General features: G+C 39.5%; 1 protein-coding gene across 2 annotated transcripts in view; it reads left to right on the top strand.

The window, feature by feature from the left end:
• IQGAP2 (IQ motif containing GTPase activating protein 2) overlaps nucleotides 1-13,358 on the top strand; it is a 229,090-nt gene that overhangs the window by 137,892 nt on the left and 77,840 nt on the right. Inside the window, exons 8-14 of one of the 2 annotated variants that reach the window (XM_077817019.1) lie at nucleotides 518-696; nucleotides 1,399-1,486; nucleotides 2,085-2,248; nucleotides 2,808-2,895; nucleotides 6,861-7,024; nucleotides 7,793-7,953; nucleotides 11,183-11,307. In XM_077817019.1, the coding sequence (XP_077673145.1) occupies nucleotides 518-696; nucleotides 1,399-1,486; nucleotides 2,085-2,248; nucleotides 2,808-2,895; nucleotides 6,861-7,024; nucleotides 7,793-7,953; nucleotides 11,183-11,307 (969 nt within the window). The remainder of the gene's footprint in view (nucleotides 1-517; nucleotides 697-1,398; nucleotides 1,487-2,084; nucleotides 2,249-2,807; nucleotides 2,896-6,860; nucleotides 7,025-7,792; nucleotides 7,954-11,182; nucleotides 11,308-13,358) is intronic. The other variant, XM_077817017.1, reaches the window with a different exon arrangement.

The raw sequence follows: 13,358 nt of genomic DNA, 5'->3' as shown, positions 1-13,358 counted from the left end.
CTTCTACACAAACCTTTTTTCACAAGGCTATGTAATTTGAGGAAGGTTTAAATCCATGACTTCCATCATGACCAAAGAACTTTTTTTTTAAGTGCTATTTCTGTTGAAATAAGATGACAAAATACTCTTCAAACCTCTGCAGATTTAAACACTATCCTGTCCTATACTGGTGATTACAGCTACATTCTGACTTTTCTGTAGATTGGCGAGTCCCAAAAAGTTAAACTATGGTGAAACATGATCAAATACAGTGGAACCCTGATTATCCAATCTAGTTGGGACCGGGGCCAGATCATGTAACCCAAAATCCAAATAAACTGGAGAATGGGTGGTGGGGGCTCTGGCCCCGCCACCTGGGGCTGACAGTCTAAATGGGCTTCTACTGTGTGATATTCTAAAAAGCAATAAATTAAGCCTTGAGAACAGAGAATTGGTAACACTAATTTTTGTGTGATCCAGAAACACTTTTTCATTGGCTCTCCTTTTTAAAGTTTTGGATCTTATCCATCTTTTTCAGTGCATGCTGCAGTCATTGCAATTAATGAAGCTATTGAGAAGGGAGTAGCAGATCAAACACTTGTAACTCTGAGAAATCCAAATGCAATGCTGATGAATGTGGATGAGGACCTTGCACAGGAGTATCAGAAAGAACTCCTGGAAGCTAAAAGGAGAAAAGAGGAGAATGCAAGACTGAAGGTATTGAAACATATTTGGATTTAATTAACATTCTTAATTTTGTATTGCTGTCTAAAAAGTGTGTATGCAAACTTCTAAAAGGATTATTCTAGGATTGCGTTAATAAGCTAGTGTATTCAAGATAAACTAGGTGAATGATTGTCACTATAGAAAATTGATCACAATGGTCCCTTTGGTCTTGGAATCTATGAAATAAACAGGCTGGAGGCAAATGTGTTCCAGGTACATTCGTGTGTTATGCGTACAAACACAAAATATTTGAGATGTGTAAGGATTATAAAATTCTTCTATTTTAGAATCCAAAAGATGTTTATTTTTTTTCCTTTACATACTGTGTAGAAACAAAGTTTGTTAACCAAAAGTTTATATAAAAATGTAATGTTTTAAAGGTACCTTTTTCTGGGAGTAAAACATAATTAAGTATAGCATTCTATTCAATAGAATTTTCCATTAATACAAAATTGCGCTTGCATCTTTCATTTCACAGCAACAGTTTCAATTTGAGAAGAGAGGCTTTGATCAAACTATACACAACGTTTTACAATTAGCAGAGGATGCTTTAAATATAACTCTTTTCCTAGGGAGTGCAAATCTTCCTATTGTGGTTGATAAAGTTTAACCACTCATACTACAGTGGCTATTCTACCATCTGAAAATATCTGTGTGTTCAACTTTGTGAACCAGTAAGGATTTTGTTTTTAGAATGGCTCAATTTCAGAAGAGGAAAGAGATGTGTATGAAGAATTGCTGACACAAGCCGAGATCCAAGGCAATATCAATAAGATCAACAGTAAGTAATTCTAGTTTCTTCTGGAAGTGGGCATATCGTATCTACCAGTTATGTATTTCTTTGTGTCAAATTCCAGATAAAATTATTACTTTTACAGACAGAGCTTTTAAAAAGTGGCAAATGTTTGGCAGTGTTACAAGGGGTACTTTCAGTGTTGGGGGGCATCTTGCTGCTTTTTTTCCCATTATTAATCTTTTGGAATAATACCTTTTTTTTTCTGTTGTTGCTGAGATCAGACTCCTCAGTTCAGAAGCCAGTTGGTTTCACCTGCTTTGTTTCCTTATGTTTTTGTCCATTTCCACTGGCTGCAGAATACGGTACGTTTTGACCCCTCTTTTTAGATAGACTTGAGATTCAGGCTTAGGCCCCGACCCTGAAAATGATGAGTGTGGGAGGACCCTTATGCCTGCTTGCACTCCCTGTGGACTCTGTTCGAGGCTTTTGTAGGATTGGAGCCTTAAAATAGAACCCTCTGCTGGATAAAAACTGCAACTGACTGGCTTGTACAAAGAGAGGTAGATAGATAACAAGCAGCAATTGAAATTTTTTTGCACAAAAAATGTTTTTTTGCCGTTTGTAAGCATTGTTTTCCTTTCAGTTCACGTAGCTTTAGTCCAAGTGAATGAGGCTATTGACAGGCAAGATGAAGTGGCATTGATAGCAGGTTTGAACCGTCCTGCTTTGAGCTTGTCTGGAGTTCTGCAGCAAAATTCCTCATGGTACCTAGCACAATTGTGTGACTGTAAAGAGCAGAAAATGCAGGTAATTGAATGGAATGTATGCTAGTATGATACTTGAGTTTGCATTTTTCTCTACTTTAAAATAGAAGTGACGACATCCCGAACCCTGCAGTCTGAACTGTACTGTTTTATGAAACAGTAAAGAATTTTGTAAAAGTATTTTAAATTAATATTTTCCTAAACGATACAAAACTAGATGCATTTGCTGTAAAGAGCATGATGCATGGGAAAAAAGCTGCTAAGTGAGAGATAAAGGAAATATATATGTATATATAAGTCCCTTAATACAAAGCTCATCTTGGGAACTAAACGTCTTACTAGTTTAGTATAGCAAAAAGGTAATGTTGACCTAAACAATGGTGAATGAAGACCATTATAGAGAACATCTGGATTAAGGCGAAAATCTGTAATTTTAAAAGTGAGTTGGAAGTTTATGGAAAAACAAACACTATTCTTCAGTACGCCATTGTATTTGGTATTCAGCCAACATCATGGTCAATTCATAGTGGAATATTTTCCCTTCCCCTGCAAATTTAAAAAGCATAATGAAGTCCTTTTTTTTTTTTTGTCTGATCTGTTAGCTAGCAGGGGTTCCAATTTTGCTCGACAAAAGTGAGATACAGAAAGAAGTTAGTGTTGCCAATGAGGAAGCTGAGGCTCTCAAGCTTAGTGAGTAAATGTTTTAATACTCATTTTCATAATCACCATTTAATTACTCTTAATCAAACTGAAGAACTAAATCCACCTTTTTTGCATGCAAACAAGATTCCTTTATACGTTGAAACCACATTGCATTTTATTTTTGCTACTGCTCTTTTCAATGTCACAATTGCCAAGTCACCAATCTGCCACTTTAGACATGCATTATTTTATCTGAAGTAGCTAACGCTTTTCTTGAATATTTTCAGCTACTAGTGGACAGACATGGCTAAAACGGAACATAATGCATGGCTTGTGTAAATACTCTTTTTTTTTAAATAGTCTTAATCTCTCTCAGAAGGAAATTTATTTACATCTCATCTGGGTTAAAAATAAAATGATCACATTGAAGAATAGCTTGCAGTCATATGCAGCAGAGGAAACTAGATTATTTCTCATTTTTAAAATATTTTACACTTTTTAAAAAATCTAGTCTGTCAGCCTTCTTAATGTTTTAGTACACAATGGATCTACAATATGTTGACTAATGTTTTATTTTTGAAAAATTATAGTTAAGGGGGTTCTAAATTTTCAGCAACACATCTATTGGCAATTGCCTCTCTGGCATTCTTTGTCTGCTAGGAGCTTCAGCTTTGAATAAACTGCTGTCATATCGTGTCTGTGGCATGTATTAGGGGCTGTTTTGTCTTCTGTCATTTAATATTTTTAATTCAGTCAGTCTAATTGTTCTTCTGATGCTATGCAAAAAGGTAGTTATAAGCCTAGTTTGTTATGCTATAATATGTAGATATGCATATTTTATATAGCATCCAAGTCTCTCTTATAGCTGGTGATTTGGATTTTAGAATGATCCAGACATGATGTATAGTATTTCCTTCTAGGAGACCCTTGCTCTTGGGTAATGGAAAACTATGAGAGGTAGTGCTATTTATTAGTATAGCTCCATCAGTGTCTTGGAGTAGGAAAAATGGGTTTGTTTCCTCTGGATGAAAAAAATAAATGCCACGACATCGTGCTACCCACACAAGTTCATGTGGCAGGGAGAATTTCAATTCAGTTTTACTTCTAACCCATATTGATCAGTTTTCATTAGGGGAAAGCAGGTAAACAAATAAAACTAGGACCTTCAAGAGGAGCCAATTGAGGGTACCTATTAAAGAATGCCGAGAGCAGAGGCAAGCTGACCAAGGTACAAACTAAATGTGACCGTACCACTGAAGCTGCAACATGCATGATAAATGTCCAAGAACTTGGTAAATGCATTTGTGCACTGTGAACATAAATTCATAATATCAGAGTTGCATGCTCAGTTCCTTAGCATGGAAGTCATCAAAGCCAGTTGATGGCTGCAGATTTTGATGCCATTTTTTGCTGGCTTTCTGGAACTTTTTTATTTTGAAGCTGCTATATGCTGTCTGCAAGGCAATAGCCTTTATTTTTTTTACCTCAAGAATGGCTAAAATATTTATCATACAGAACAAAATGCCCACTAGGACTCCTCCCCATTTATTTCTAGTGTCCTGCGGCCAATGTACTCAGGCTCCAGGGGTTTGAACTGCTCAGTGTCTTCCAATCAGTCAGGTTCTCCCTATTGTGCAACAGGAGATGATCTCCACCATGAGCTTTCTGCCTGAGCAGGGTGGACAGAGCCCATTGCTAGCATAGACCGGAGTAGAAGATGGTGGTGGAAGCAGGCCCTGGTTACACACAGACCCAGGTGGAGGGTGGGCCTGAAGAGTAGCAGGGTTGGGGAGGACATGTGACTAATTTTAAACTGCATCTGACATTGACATTGCCTGTCCCAGCATGACTGCTCTCATCATAGGGTTGGTGAAGAGATCTACAGAGAAGTCATAGTTCAATCCCACCTGTCCCTGGTACTCAGACTGAACTAAGAGAAATAAGTCACTCCTCCACTGGGAAGCATTCAAAGGGGGATAAGCCCCTTAAACGTAAAGATCATTCCTCAGAGGTTGATAGCCTGCTGTCTGTGAAGGACACTGCTGGACCAGAAGTCTAGCTTCCACTAACAGCTCTGCCCTCCTAAGATCATATAGTCGTGGTACCTAAGATAGCAAGAAAAACTTCAAGATCAAGAACCTGGCACTTCACCTTTCCTCCTCCGGGCTCCAATTCAGCAAGGACCTTACGTAACATCTAATTTTAAGCGTAAGAGGAGTCCCACTGAAACCAGTGCCATTACTGTGTTTATATTTAGGTATGTGTGTAAGGTCTGTGCTGAAGCAGTGCCTAAAGTTCCCAATGTCTGTCATGTTGGAAAGAGTCCTAAGATACAGAGAGAAATCCCCAGAAGTCTTAACTTTCCAAACCTCTGGGTGGCCATATCAGTGAAATGTCGTTCCAGAGTGTGTCTGGGTTTTTTTTGTTTTTTTCAAGTGGTCTTTTTTGTAAAGAGTTGTAGACTGGGTACTTGAACTCACAAGCCAGACTGAAAGCTGATGGAAGAGCATAGGCAAAGTCTGAATCCTCTTCCTGCTATTCTGGAAGCCACTATCCAAAAAGCCTAGATAAGCTCTCTTGTATTTGGGGTACATACTCACTCACTTCAAAAGCCATATAATAGAAATTGCCTGTTGCTACCCTATTCTCTGACATCACAGCCTCCCCTACCAGTTTGTTTTCCAGCCCTCTCACCCAAAGTAAGCAGTGGGTGAGTCAGAAGAGCATGGCTTGGTTGAAGATGGAAGAATGGCTGTGATTTTTCTCTTACCCCCTTCCCCGCCACCAGCAGCACATCTCAAGTGCCCTGTCTTGCCTTCCTTGGAATAGGCACCCTATTTTTTAACTAGAGCTGGTTATCCTACTCAAAAGACGACTTTACACGTTTTTTTTCCTCTCTGGGATTTTAGCCTTTTTTTTTTTTTTTTTTTTAAATTCAAGACTGAAGTCAATGTGCTTAACTCTTCCATGGAGGATATGTTACGTTTCCTTCAGGTTAGCCTCAACCAGGTTTGTGACCATCAACTCCTTCAAAGTTGTGACTGGTGCAGTTAGGAGGACTGTAAGTTACAGTAATTGCAATTTCTTTGGCCTACAAGATGAGATCTCTTGGGCATCGGTTGTGTGGCCCTAGGTGTGTGTTTTAACCCACAGGTTTTGTTGTTGTTATTTTAGAGGCCAGTTCTGAGCTCACTCAGGGGTATACTTCACCTGTATTGGAGGAGGGGGAATACATTAAATGTTACTAACAGTTTTCCTTATTTAACAATCTTTTAGATTGGCTTTCCCCAAAGTAATTTAATACCATTTTAGTTACAGTGCTTGTGGTGGCTATTGAAATTCAGTCATGTTTCCTTATGAAAAAAATTAGACAAGTGCACATAAAAAGGGGAGAGAATAGCAAAAGATAAGATGAAGCTTCTGTTTCTGTTTTACTCACTGTTTAGCTGATGGAGAATTCCAGTCACAACAAGTGAGCCACTATGGAACTTAGCCTGGTAAAAAGTTTGCCATTAAGGCATTGCTTTTAGCTTGTCTTGTTGGTCACATTGGTGCTGCAAGTGTAGACTTGTCCTTCCTAGCTGTGTTAGACTCTTACTAAAAGGGGGAAAAATGGGAAGACAATGGTGGTAGAAATGAAACAGAGAAGGGAAGTAACATAGGTTGACATTCCAGGGTCACTTTGGATTTTGTCAAACTCAATAGAGAGGACATGGCAATCCTTGGACTAGTCAAGTCATCTTTCAGGATAAGAAGGTCTAATGCGTTGATCACTGACTTATGTTAAGCTGTTGACTTCCACATGCTTTTTTTTAACAGAGATCATTTTTTGCAACAATGTTAAGTGCGGTAGTTTCAGTGAGTTTAAAAGTGCATCTCTTGCAGGTATACAGCTATAGCTTTCTTGAGCAATGACAGCATAGGATGTAATGTTGGGATACTGTTTGCATACACATTTTTAAAAAAAACAGATGACAAAAAAATTGATAGGATTTTTTTCTTATTTCCCCCAGAACTTGTAGCAGTTGACCATATCAATACTGCAATTCGTAACTGTGATGCTAATAAAACACTTGTTGCACTGATGAAACCAGAGGCCCAGTTACCTGTCATTCACCCATTTGCTGCTGCTGTCTATCAGACTGAACTGTTCAACCTTCAGCAACAGAATGCTGTGGTAAGAGTGAAAAACTTATGAATTGCTGTTTAATAGTGAAAACAAAAGGAGGACTTGTGGCATCTTAGAGACTAACAAAATAAATTTGTTAGTCTCTAAGGTGCCACAAGTCCTCCTTTTCTTTTTGTGGATACAGACTAACATGGCTGCTACTCTGAAACCTGTTTAATAGTGTGCAGTCAAGTCATAAAGAATCAGGAATACTAATGGATTTTCATTTGATGCAGTTTACTTAGAACGATCAGGCCATTTATCATACCAGATTCTTCTAATTCCTGTCTTGAGGTGTATTGTATGAATATTCCTGGATTTTAATATAAGTGCTTGCCTATTCAGATTATATTTTCTTGTCTGATTTAGCCTGTGCTAACTCTTGTGCTGCAACAAGGTGACTGACCTTCACTTTTTTTGCATACACTATCTCTCATTTTAAGGTTGACTGTGTTGTATGGAAAGTGATCAGCCGAACTGGGGGGGGTCCACATTCTGATTAAAGTTAAACTAGGCTTGACTGGAAAGACGGTATTATGTAGGACAAGCGAAGAAAAGGCTGACGAAAGGGAGACTATATAACAAGTGCCTAGTGATTTTAGTTCTACTACTCACATTACAGTAAGCTGACATTTCTATAGCTATGACATTGTCTCCTATTAATATTTTTTTTTAAATCAAATCCATGCCTCCCTCCTTTTGGCATTTAGACTTGAATTAAAACTAGTTACCCCTACTTGTTTAGCTTCATGACTGATTTATTCTATCTTCCTATAGAGTTATTTGGCACATGACGAACTGTCTATTGCTGTGGAAATGTTGTCAGCTGTTGTGTTACTAAACGAGGCCTTGGGAAGCAAAGACATCCTGGCAATAAAGAGTCATCTCAGAAATCCATCCGTTGGCTTCAATAATCTGGAAGAAGAAAACTTTCAACGGTAAAAGTTCATTTTGTCTTGTCCAAATGAGCAACGAAGACTTCTGCAAAGGGATGAGTGGGAGTATTATCAGCTATTTTTCTAGTGTTGTGAGATGAAGTTAAAAATATTACAAGCTAAACATTTGCACAATATTAACAGGAGAGAGTATTAGGGATGCTCAGCTGTAATGCCCCATCTGCAAAAGGATAGGCCATCAAACATCACTGAACATTTGAGGATACGGCGGTCAGAGGGTGGGATGTTCTTGGAAGCTAAACATTATGAGCTGAGAGGAGTTGCTGTTGTGGCAATGGATATCTGGACTTAGTTGGAATCTGCTAGTCACTAGTGTCTTACTGAATCTTTGAGAGAGGACCTGAGAGTGTGTGTGTAATGTAAGGCTATCCTAACTAAACTGTCTTGCTTAAGAATGGTAGAAGCCTATGTGGTAAAAACCCTATTTGCTAAATAGCTGGGCACAACGTGGTGGTGTAGATACATGTTCCATTCAAGTTTGTAAATTTAAACTCGAGATTAGTAGCTTTTGTTGTTTCGTGTTTGACTTTTGTCACACCTTGTGTTCTGATCCTGTCATATCTCACATGCAAAGGACAATCAAGTTGAATCAGTACTTGTATGGGAGACCTCTAATGAACACAAACAGTGCTACAGTAAGGAGTGTTGGTGAGGCATTAGAGGATACTTTTTCACCACAGTTGTGCTTGATGGAATACCCTGGGCACTGTGCAGCTGGACATGCTGCTGCTAGATGAGATGAAAGAGAAATCCTGACCACTGAAGATAGCTCAAACAGAAGATGTGGGCTTGATATAGAAATTACTGATGAAATTCTGTGGCCTCTGTTTTGCAGATCAGACTAGAGGATCATAATGGTCCCTTCTGGCCCTAAAAATCTATAATTTCATGGCATTTTTAACAAGAATGGGGTCTGGTTCTTCCAGGCTACAGAACCTATACTTGCAAGGGGCCCTGAGTTGAAAGGGGTACCTCCAGGGTAACAAAAAAAAGTTTGCATAAATCCTACTAGCAATGAGTAGAGCACTGCTCTCTGCTTCATGGACAGGGCTGCTGCCAGCGATTAGATAAAAATTTTGTTCTGGACTTGGTGTGTTGCAGAGCTGCCTAAGGGGTCTGTCTTATGGTGCATGACACTGCAGGCAGCAATTTTGAAGGGGTCCCTGAATCTCTCAACTACCTCCCCCTTCTTCGTATTGTATTGGCTGTTGGGGAAGACCCAAAGGAGAGAGGTGTGGAACCTGCGTTGAATGTCCTCCCTGTCAGCCCACCAAACCCCCAGGACCATTTTTGTCCTTGGCACACCTAGGAGAGAATAGAGCTCCCTCTCCCAGTGACCAAAAGCAAGACTTTAATGTTTTGAGGGTGAGGGAGGAGAATTACATAAGTGGATGCTACAGAATGGGGAAGAGAAATTAAGGGCTCCAAATGAGCAGATTACTGGAGGAGCATTAGATGTGCTCAGAACAGCCTTGGAAAAACTTAATGAGTTATCCCTGGACTCCTTGCCAAACTCCACTTCTGATAATTACACACTACCTACCTTATATATCCCCTGCAGCCTTAGTTGGATGAGGTGTTCTTCACTTCCAGTTCTAAGATGCGTAGCATTGCTATGAGCTGTTAAGACACTCAGCAAGTGGAAGAATTTCACTGATGGACTGTCAGTGGTGGGCAACCCGTGGGCCGCCCACGGCCCATCAGGGTAATCCTCTGGCAGGCTGCGAGACCGTTTGTTTACACTGACCATCTGCCGGCTTGGCTGCCCACAGCTCCCAGTGGCCGCGGTTCACTGTTCCCAGCCAATGGGAGTTGTGGGAAGCAGCATGGGCCTCAGGGACGTGCTGGCTGCCGCTTCCCGCAGCTCCCATTGGCTGGGAATGGTGAACCGCAGCCACTGGGAGCTGCGGGCAGCCGGGCCGGCAGATGGTCAGTGTAAACAAACTGTCTCGCAGCCTGCCAGAGGATTACCCTGAGGCCGTGTGTGGCCCGCGGGCCTCAGGTTCCCCACCACCGGACTAAGTGTTTTGGGATGAGGGAATATGGAAATGTTAAATATCAGAAATGTACAATTTAACTTTATGATGTGGTTTTTTTTTTAAAAAAAGACTATACCTCCTTAGTATATTTGACTATAGTGTAGTTAAAAAAAAAAAAAAAAAAACAAGCAAACAAAAGGAATCATGGCTGTTGCCATGAATTAATATAAACTTTACAGAGATGTTCTTTGACATTAATTTCTTGGGTAAGATGTTTCGGTCTTCTATTAAAATCATTATTTACTTGACACACTGCATCTCCTTGGAATGTTTTTATATCTATTAGTAGTGTGGAGCTACTATAAGGAAAGTGCTTTGGGGTGACATGATATGGAATTATTTCAGATCACAATATGAGCTCACAGTACGACGCTTTGGCCAAAAGAGCTAATGCAATCTTCGGCTGTATAAACAAGAGAATGTCAAGTAAGGGGTTGAGAGGTTATTTTACCTCTGTATTTGGCACTGATGGAATACTGTGTCTAGTTTTGGTACCCACAATTCAAGGGTTTGGAGAGGGGTCAGAGAAGAGACTGGACAATGATTAAAGGATTAGAGAACATACTTTGTAGTGATAAATAGACTGAGCTCTTTAAGTCTAAAGAGAAGGTTATGGGATGACTTGATTAGTCTAGAAGTTTCTACATATGGAACAAATATTTAATAATGGGCTCTTCAATCTAGCAGAAAGAGGTATATCACTATCCAGTGGTTGGAAGTTGAAGCTAAGCAAATTCAAACTGCAAATAAGGCATAAAATTTTGACAGGGAGGGTAGTTAACCACTGGAACAATTTACCAAGGGTTGTGATGGATTTTCCATCACTGACTATTTTTACATCAAGATTGGGTGTTTTTCTAAAAGCTCTGCTCTAGGAATTATTATGAGGAAGTGTTGTGGCCTCTGTTATAAAGGAGGTCAGACCAATGATCACAGTGGTCCTCTCTGCCCTTGGAATCTGAGTCTATGACATGCATGTGTAGAGCCACATAAGGCAGCTTGCATGTTGCCAGTTTACATGGTGTCTGGCTACAAACACTTACAATCAAGTTTTTCACTTTCATGTGCACTAGATTCATCCAGTAAAAAAAAAAAAAATTAAATACATACAGTAAGTGACGGACAATATATTTAATGACTCTTTATGATTTATATTTTATATCTCCCTACAGTTATGCTGACACACTTTTGTCTATTAAGTCAGAGGCTTCATCTCAAGGACAAGATTATTTAAACTGGAATGATATCCAGAATTGTATTGACATGGTTAATATGCAAATTCAAGAAGAAAATGACAGTAAGTAATTCTAACTTTCTGTCAGAGGCAGAGGTTACTGTGGTCCCTGGAGCACTTGCTGGAGGTTTTATGGAGTGCTGGCTTGCCACATAGTGATGCTTTTTTATTTTTAGAGGTAAAATTGCAGGTAGACAGCCAAAAACAAACAACCAATTGCTTTTCTAATAGTTTCAGTACGAAATTGTGGTAGCTGCAATTACGAATGAGAACAGAGGTGTATCAGACACCATAATAAAATGTATGCTATAAAAGTAATTGAGTTTCTATTTTGTAGTAGACAATAGAGATTTGTATTTTGACCTATAACAAAGATTTTTGTTTTTTTTGTTTAAGTAAATTTGAAATTAGTAATTCCTGTTCCCCAGCATAGCATCTTGATGATGATTCTAGAGAGGAGGACTAAAACAGTTATCTCATTTTAAACAAAATTGAGCGAAGACTTCTGTGCTGAATGCCCCTGCTAGAGTGTTGACTGGAGAGAAGGGAGCATTCAATGCAGTAGTTACTTGCATTATACCTCTTCTGTCTTTAAATCCTTTTTCACCTCTCTGAAATCCTCTTGATGTTTCCTGATTCACTGAAGGGGTTGCTGACTACATCACTTCTCTGACATCACAAATGCCATAGTTCTAGCAAATGACAATTAGACTTATGTCCATCTATATTCATATTGGGCCAATAATTCTGGTACTTCATCTCATTTTGGGACTTCATTGACTAAGTTAAGTACAAGAAAATTTTCAGATGGTGGGGAGGGGGAGGAAGGTGGTAGCGGGTGGCATATTACACACTTTCTGTGTTTGAATGTCCCTCACATAATCCTTAGTGGGGGCAGTCGGTACATAACTGTGTCAAAAGCAATTCTTTTCCTGCTCTCCTTTAAAAAATAAAATGTTTGTAATATAGAGAGAAGCTCATTGTGCTTATTTTTTCTTATCCTAAATTATTATCTAGCAGTGTATGCCTTAAAATGTTTCCAGGTTGAAAAATAGTGCATGTTTCTTAAGTGGGTTTCAAACATTTGGGCTTTAAAAGTGTCAGGGAATTGAGTTTTGGATGGTGTAACGCCTTTGCTGCTAGACAAATGCTTTTCTGCATGGTCTTTTTGACAAAACTTCAAGCTGTGATGTGTATACTTCAGCAAAGAAGGGTAGTGTTCAGCAAACAGAGCAGTTGTCAGTAACTAAAATAGTCTGCCTTTTTACATAATCAGATTGGTGTCGGGGGGGCGGGGGGCAGGCTGTTAAGCACATGCCGTGCTGCTTTAAGTCTATAAAACTTGAGGTGCTCGGTGTCTCAAACTTGGGCCTCATGTTAGCAACTTTAGTCCTAATGAATAGTAGCTGTTTTCAGATTGCATTGCTCTACTACTGCCGCCTGACAGGGGGCAGGTCTGCCTGGAACTGTACATAATACCAACAGAGCGTTCTGAAACTTGCTGCATCCAAATCAGGCCATGCTTCCCAGTGCGCAGAAATTCCCTTTCCTCACTGGTGGTACATCCATGGTTGTCATAAAAAACCCAGCTTACATCCACCTGAAGAATAGCCAGCCTCCTAAGAGGGTAAGGCCTTGTGAGGTCACATGACTATGACCTCACCAGTTCAGTTTTATATACACACTATGGAAAAACCTCAACAGATCCCAGGCAGCCACCAACTGGAATGCACTCTGTCACAGGTGATGGCAAAGCAATCCGCAAGAATTTATATTCAGTCAGACTTGGTGTAACGGGGTTCTATGAAAAGCCCTCAGAACAGTGTGTTTCAGTGCTTTCTGTTAACTAGGGTCAATTTCTATACTGAGTTAGCTAAAGATAGCTACCTAAATACACTTAAATTTTTTTTTTTTCTTTTCTCAGAGCTGCTGGGCACCCCATAGGTCAGTTATTCTGTGGGAGCTATAGGTGTGCAGCAGTTTTCAAAACCAAGGTATTTTTCCTTTAGGCAGCCAAGTGTGACTTAAGTGCATGTTCCAGATAAATTGTTCCATAACGTTAAAGTGGTGATGTTGATGACTTGAAAAGATAATAATCTCCACAAGTTCAGGGG

This window comes from Eretmochelys imbricata, chromosome 5 (genome assembly GCF_965152235.1).
Source record: "Eretmochelys imbricata isolate rEreImb1 chromosome 5, rEreImb1.hap1, whole genome shotgun sequence".
Classification (NCBI taxonomy): domain Eukaryota; kingdom Metazoa; phylum Chordata; order Testudines; family Cheloniidae; genus Eretmochelys; species Eretmochelys imbricata.
The sequence above is the reverse complement of the archived record's forward strand: the minus strand, read 5'-3'. Positions and strand labels throughout refer to the sequence as shown.